Consider the following 7,586-nt stretch of genomic DNA (forward strand, 5'->3'; position numbering starts at 1 on the left):
ACATAGGGAACGGTGGAGGGATGTACAGAGCCCTTGTGCAATGCGCTTGGCCTACGCAAGCTACCAAGCGTACAGCCCCCTAGCAACTGCATAAAGATTGCTCTCCCCTTGCTCCCAGAACCAGTCCCACACCAAGGCCAGTGGGAGATCTACTGGGCATCCAAGGGGGAGTACATAGGCCTGAGCTTATACCCCGGCCCACAGTTAAAAGCCTGATCCTCCAGATGACCGATACCCCTGCTCTAGACCATGCCCCCCCTTCTTCCCCTGCAATGCCCGCCCCCCGCCCTTACTTCAAGGCACAGGCCGTATGCTGGTCCTGGTCATAGGGACCCAGCTGCAGTCTGCAGACCAGGGCCCCCAGCTGCTCACAATCCTCGACGTCACACGGATAACGTCCCTCCAGGATGTTGAACTTGGCCTCTTCGTAGAGCAGCCGCAGGACGGCCTCGTTTTCGATCTGCGGGTCAAAGGGTGTGATCAAAGCAAAGGCCAGAGAGTGGCTCCAGTTCCACCTCTGGTTCAAGCTGGGCTGCCTAGGAGGTTAATTTCCAGGCCAAAAGGGCTTAGTTGATCCTCTAGTTTGATCTCCCATCTGACACAGGCCATTACATTTCACCCACCTACCCCTGCATTGAGCCCAGTCTCCGATCGATCTCTTCCAGCCTCGATGGGATGGCTTCAAAAGATTGAGACTGCCACTCCCCTTGAGAGTTCGTTGCAGTGGTTAATCACCTGCACTGTTAAAAACCGGTGCCTTATTTCTAGTTGGAATGTGTCTGGCTTCAACTTCCACCCATTGGTTCCTCTTCTGCCTTTCTCTGCTAGGTTCAGAGCCCTGTAGCAGAGCTGGCTGGCAAGCAATTCCATTGCATGGAAAATTGTTAAGTTTCAACATTTGTATTTGTTCTAATGGGAGAATGAAACCTAAACCCTACAAAATTTCTTATGCCCTCCCCCCACCAGGAAGCACTCACCCGGAATGTGGGGGACCCACGTTCAATACCCTGCTCCCAATTTAAATCTGACAGAGCAAGGACTTGAACCTGGGTTTCTCACATCCCAGGAAAGTGCCCTACCGGCCTGCCTCTCTTGGTGGCCCTCCCGGATCTGGAGAAGTTTCCCGTGCTACATGTGTCAAAAGGGGTTTCTGCAGAGTTTTGGTTTCCACAATCTGGCATTTTCCAAACAAAAATCATATTGACGAATTCCCGACCAGTTCTGTCCTTTTGGCACATGGGCTTTTCTCCCCACGAAGATATCCCGCACTAACTGATCCTCTCTCAATCTGCTTCGTAATAAAATGAACAGACTGAGCTGCTTCGCTGCATGGCACTGGGAACAGAGTTAAATTAAACCGAATTTACAGCATCTCCACAGGAGTTGAAACCAGCTATAACTTAAATCTGTGGTTAACCAATGTGACTTTCCCCTGTAGATGAGGCCTAAGGAACCAGAGCAGGAGGCAGAGGGACTGATTTCACAGTTCGACACAAAGTCCAGAACACCAGGTTGGTCGTAGCAAGATTTTACAAAAGACTAGAGACAGAGTCGATGTTTTTGTAGGAGGAATGGTCTTAGGGCCCGGCATTGGGACGCAGGACACCTGAGTTCTGTTCCTGGCTCTACCACCGACTCGTTTGTGTAACCTTGGGCAAGTCACTTCCCTCTCTGTGCTTCCGTTTCCCCATTTGTATAACAGCAAAAATAATCCCCCATCTCTCGGACTGTCTCTCAAAATCTACCCATGCAGTGCCCCACATGATGTGGCCTGGGGGATGGTCTGTGTGGTGCCTGGCACAACAGGAGCCATGATCTGGGCTGCCAGGGAGGGGACACCCGTGCATAGCTACTGCAACAGAAATTGCGAATGACAAGGCTGGGATTTCCCGAGGACCCCATCTCTTGTGGGTTTAGGCTCTTCACTCCCCAGATAACCAGAGGTTAAATAATAAGAAGTTGATGAATATGCAAAAGGCCTTGCCACACAGTCATAGAGGTGAGTGACACCAGCAGAGGAGACTCAGACAGGAGCCCTCGTGCTCACCTGCAGCTCCCGTCTCTTCGAGAAAAACACATTCCTTCTGAACTGCAGGGAAGGCTCATCTGGGAGACGAAAGAGACTCCAGTAAAGACATGTATGTGGTCCAAAAGAATCTGCTTTACCATTACCTCCTGGAAACTGGGGAGCCAGCCAGGCCAGATTTGGGAAGAGAACCCCAGAATCCCAGCTACCAATCCTACTAGACTCCCTCCCCCAACTGGGGATAGACTCCCACTCCCTGCTCTAACCCACTAGATGCCCCCCCTCCCCCAGCTGGGACTAGAACCTATGACTCCTAACTCCCAAAGCTTTCACCCACTTGACCACATCCCCCTAGGAGTCCTGGCTCTTTTCACACACACCCAGCTCTAGCCATTGGCGTACGCCCCCTCTGTACAACTAAGCCAGACAGTATGAGCTCAGCAATTGGAGGAGGGCATTCCAAGGTCGAGGCGGGGGTGTCAGCAGGCCAGGAAGGAGCGAGGAAGCTTCACACACGCACCCTGCATGATCTCATCCTCCCGGCAATCAGTGAAACGCAAGAGCAGCTCCTGCCACTGGCGGCACACCTTGTATGGCTGGTGCTTCGGCTTCAGCTGCACCTCTAAGACAGAAAGAGAGAGAGTCTCTAACAGAGCATCAGCTACAGCCCAAAGTTGGTATTAATATTAATGTGGAACCCAGGAGTCCTGGCTCCCAGCCGCCACTGCTCTAACCTACTGCACTCCACTCTCCTCCCAGCCATCAGGACAGAATCACAGTACTATGAATAATACACACCCCAGAATGGGACCCCAATCTTGGCTGAGACCTCTAGGAACTACTGTCATACTACCAATAACGTACACCCCCTAAAGAGGCCCTGTTGTCACCTGGGTCCTCTCGGCACTACCATCATAGAAATAAAAGACCAGCCCTCCAAGCACCTGTTAAATTCATCACTGCTAGGGTCCAGGGATAGTCAGCATGCAGTGTGGGATGGGAGAACTCAAACACGCCCCCCACCACCTTGTGAATGCTCCCTCTGTCCCCACAGACCTGGGAGAGGGGGCAGAGGAGGGGTAACAGCTGCGCTCCTTACCACTGGAGTCCCAAGCAGGCCATCCACACAGCAGGTTGGGATGCCACAGGGGGAGACGGTGCTGCTAACCAAGGGCAGCAGACGCACAGGTGGCAACGGAGACTGGCAGATGGAAAACCACACCCCAAAACCTCATTGATCTGAAGCATATCCAACTTCCTGAACTGCAGTTCTTTATAGTGCACCAGTCGGCATAGCTAAGGCTGTGTGTCAGTCAGGCTGTGGGAGGGGGGCTCAGTGCTGGGGCAGGGAGTTGGGGTGCAGTGCTTACCTCAGGGGGACTCCCCAGAAGCGGCCAGCAGGTCCCTGCAGTGCCTAGGCAGAGGGGCCAGGGGACTCTGTGTGCTGCCCCTGCCTGCAGGCACCGCCCCCACAGCTTCCATTGGCTGCGATTCCTGGCCAATGGGAGCTGCAGACTCAGCGTGGAGACCCCTTGGCCTTCCCTCCCGTTAGGAGCTGCAGGGACATGCCGGCCGCTTCCGCGGAGCTGCGCGGAACCGGGTAAGGAGCCTGCCAGCCACCGAACGCCCCCCCAGCACCAGCGTGGGTCCACTCCTGGGCTGTGTGCTGCCACCCCTCCCCCCCAGCGGGGGTCCTGGGCCGTGCACCGCGGCTCTTTCCCCCCCACACCAAGCACCCATGGCCCGCTCCTCCCCCCATGAATTTTTGTTTACTGCCCGTGACCTGTCCATGACTTTTACTAAAAATACCCGTGACTAAAACTTAGCCTTAGTTACAGCATCTAGGCACCCAGACAGAGACTGAGCCCCAATGACAGATGCAACAGCTTGTACTAATAGTAATGCTGGCTTCCAGGCTCCGTGCTCTAACCCACTAGACCCCACGCCCCTCCCAGAGCTGGGGAAAGAACCCAGGAGCCCTGACTCCCAGTCTCCCTTCACATTGGAGGGCATCAAACCCAGCAATACTGATTGCATCTGCTAGAAAGCCTGAGATGCTAAGTTTTGAAGACAGTCAGACATTGCTGGGACTATTACCGGGAGAGGGTTAATGAAAACCAGCAGGCTGGGGGACGTCTGAGAGGGTAAGCAAGGAACATCTGACAGGTTACAGCAGGGATGTGTTAGGGAGGGGAAGCTGATTGGAGATAAGGGAACAGATGTAAGCCAGGAGACAAAAACAACAGCTAAGCTAGCTGGAACAGTGCCATGAAATGATTCATTTTGCCTGGATGCTCCTTGGAAGTTTCCGTTCTGCTCCCAACATGCTCCCAGCTGGGAAGACTCGGGATCAACAGCCCCAGGTTGACCCAATGCCTGCCATTCAACACTTCCTGATAACACCCCTCCGGACTTTTACACAGAGTTCCTGGTTGCACTTAAAGCAGATGATTGTCCGGTAAGTGTGCAAGAGAGGGAATGTTACTAGTGTTCATCACAGTAAATCAATGTAACATCACATGCTCAGTGAGGAACTCCTGTATACACAGTCCCTGCACCCCACTCTAGGGGCAGCCGTACCTCAGAACCCACCGAGGGACCTCTGTATAAACAACAGCCGCATTCCAAAAGCACTTTATTACAAACATAGCAGTTGCTTTAATGACAGTTGAAATGCAGCCACCTCTGGGGTGATGTTTATACAGGGTTCCCTCGCTCACCACAGAGATGCGACCACCTCTAACAGCTGAGGCTGTTTAGAACAGAAAGCATTTCAGAACCTCTATTTAGGAACACAGGTGGATGGATACAGGAAGTTTCCTCATTCCTTATTTATTTTAACAAACAATGGCTGAGTCACACAACAGCCAACCTACCCAAAATCAAACAGCAACCATTTACTACATCCGAAATAGACAATGCGAAGTGAGAAGCAGATAAATACTTTGTCAGTGGAAAGACAGGGCAGGCTAATGATTTCAGCACAGGACCAGGAGTCAGGACTCCTGGGTTCTATGCCCAGCTCTGGGAGGACAGTAGGTCCAGCAGTTAGAACACTGGGCCGAGAGTCAGGACTCCTGGGTTCTATCCCTAGCAATGGGAGGGGACTGTGGCTTAGTGATCAGAGCTGGGAACCAGATTTCTGGGTTTCATTCCCTGCTCTGGGAGGGGACTGGGAGTCAGGACCCCTGGGTTCCATTGCCAACTCCACCAATGGCTCTACACATGACCACAGACCAGTCCCTTCCCCTCTCTGTGCCTAAGTTTCACCTGTAAAAGGGGGTGATGAGCCTTGCAAAGTCTTGGGTAATGCAACAGTACAGGAGGCTGTGCACAGGCCTCCCTGGGAGATAGGAGGGGGTGTAGCATAAGAGATCATGACAATGAACCAAGCACCTTACCAAGCAAGGGAGAGATGAGCCACAGGGAGAAGACTTCCATGGCACACTCAGGAAGCTGCAGGGCGTCCCGGACGATGCGATGTAGCTCATGCACAGTGACAGACATTAGATTGTCCACACTCAGCTGCACCGCAGTGTCATCGATCAGATATACCAGGACATCCAGTGCTAAGAGGAGAGCAGAGGGTCATAGTTTTCCTGTTTCATAAAAGTTTATGATACCTCAAAACATTTTCCTTCCCAAACTAAGATAAAAAGTCAAAAACATGAAAATTTTCACAAACCAAAGAGTTGAAAAAATTTTCAGTCCAGATCAGTTTTGATGTATTTCAATTTTGATCTTTTTAAATCTATATTTGCTAAAATTTCCAAACACCACATCATTTTGACTCAAATTCCCAGAACTCTCTGGTTCAAAAAAGACGACACAGCCTGTTACTTAACCGCAAAACTCTTTATTTTTCCAAAAGTTTTTCAGCTCAGAGATTTGTCAAAACCAACCCTGTTTCATGAACAGTTTTGGTTTTGACAAAGTTGCATCTTTGGGTGACAAACAGTGCATGGAAAAAGTCCTGACCTGCTGTAGCCATGACACAGCTGACTCAACAGAGGCCCAAGAGTTGGCTTACATCAACCTTTATGCTCAACTCCAGGGCATCTCTCTATCTGTAACATGGTAGCTTTTGAACGCTACATCTGAGTCGCTCCAAAATTTCCAGTAATATTCTTGGCAGATCCCTATAGAACTTGGTGAAAAAAAAGTCACAAAAACGGGAAAGGGAGAAATGGGAGGCCATATACGGCCCCCGGCATGGGAGAAAAAGGAAATGGGGTTGCAGGGAGTCCCTGAAATAGAGGGGGATGGGGGCATTGCATACAGGGAGCTGGGGAGAACAGGAGATGTGGAAATGGAGGGACACAAGGAGCCCAGGGTGCATAATAAGTTCAGCCTACACAAGTTACGAAGTGTGAGACACTCTAGTAAATCCAATCCCAAAGTTTGGGACAGAACCCAAGAGTCTTGCCTCTCTGCCCCAACACCCCCCAGTCTAGAGCCCTTCCCAGAGCTGGGAAAAGAACCCAGGGGTCCTAGCTCCCAATCCCTGCCCTGAATCCACCAGACCCCACTCTCCTCTAAGAGACACCACCCGCCTTCCAAATGTCACCTACATCGGGCACACATGGAGGAGATGCTGCTTCGGTGGGAGCGATCTGCCGAGCTCGGGGGGACAGCAGCCCCATCTGCTCTTTCCATCTGCAGACACACAAACATGGGGGGCGGGTTTCAGACCATGATGGGGGGTGTTACCAAGAGAGACACCCCCAGACAGAGGTGGGATTTTTTGGAGGGGGGGGGAAGACACACACTGGGGTAAACATCCCAGTGGTGAGAGCAGGCAGCTCCAGGGGCTTCGAGGAGAGCATAGATGGGAGCCAAGCACTGGGGAGCCTGGGCTGGTGTGGGGGAGGGGGGTTCCTGGACCCAAGTAGGGGGATAGGAGCCTCCAGCTAGAAGTGTAAGGGCCCACTAGTTGGGTATCTTAGCAGCACTGGGAGACCCTTGGGGGGGGATAGTGGATGAGGGGGGAGGCAGGGAGTCCCCTTGGGGGGAACCCAGGGATATCCCAGGGCCGGGGGGTCGGGAAAGATCCTTGCGGGGCATGCAGAGCCCCAGGCTGGGAGCCCTCTAGATGGGTGTGTGTGAGGGGGTCCCCATGGCCCTCTGAGGAGGGGATGCAGGGCCAGAGGGGGAGCTGGATCAAGGAGGAGGGGTGCAGGTCCCCACAGCAGGGGGGGCAGAGGGTCTCGAGTGTGAGAGCGGTGCGGGGGAAGGACATAGGGTCTCTTGGGTTGGAGGGAGTGCGGGGCACTGGGAGGGAGGGGCAGAGGGTCCGTGGCGGGGAGGGGTGCAGGGTCCCTGGGGTGGGAGGAGGTGCGGGGCCCCAGAGCAGGAAGCCTGGGGAATCCCTTGTGTGGAGGGCAGCCCAGACCCCTGGAAAGCCCCAGGGGACCTCCTCTCAAGCCCCCTCTTACCTCCATGGCGCCGTCACTCGCCGCCCGCCCGAATCTCTCCCGCTCCCTGCTGGGGTCTGTGCAGCTGGAAGCACCGCGGGCCCCGGAAGCTGGAGGAAGGGATGTCCCGCCCAATCCCCGCCCGC

At 53.4% G+C, this 7,586-nt stretch overlaps 1 protein-coding gene across 4 annotated transcripts in view; it reads right to left on the reverse strand.

Annotated features, from left to right (window-relative positions):
- The window catches only part of FRMD8 (FERM domain containing 8), a gene marked incomplete at its 5' end in the record, with an annotated part of 53,255 nt that overhangs the window by 28,915 nt on the left and 16,754 nt on the right, over positions 1–7,586 (reverse strand). The window contains 6 exons of one of the 4 annotated variants that reach the window (XM_084634245.1): positions 294–460; positions 2,048–2,106; positions 2,547–2,648; positions 5,428–5,595; positions 6,598–6,682; positions 7,462–7,567. In XM_084634245.1, the coding sequence (XP_084490371.1) occupies positions 294–460; positions 2,048–2,106; positions 2,547–2,648; positions 5,428–5,595; positions 6,598–6,682; positions 7,462–7,467 (587 nt within the window). Of the gene's footprint in view, positions 1–293; positions 461–2,047; positions 2,107–2,546; positions 2,649–5,427; positions 5,596–6,597; positions 6,701–7,461; positions 7,568–7,586 lie in introns of those variants that run through there. The other 3 variants (XM_084634243.1, XM_084634244.1, XM_084634242.1) reach the window with 3 other exon arrangements.

Source organism: Lepidochelys olivacea (genome assembly GCF_965140295.1).
Source record: "Lepidochelys olivacea isolate rLepOli2 genome assembly, chromosome: 7".
Classification (NCBI taxonomy): Eukaryota; Metazoa; Chordata; order Testudines; family Cheloniidae; genus Lepidochelys; species Lepidochelys olivacea.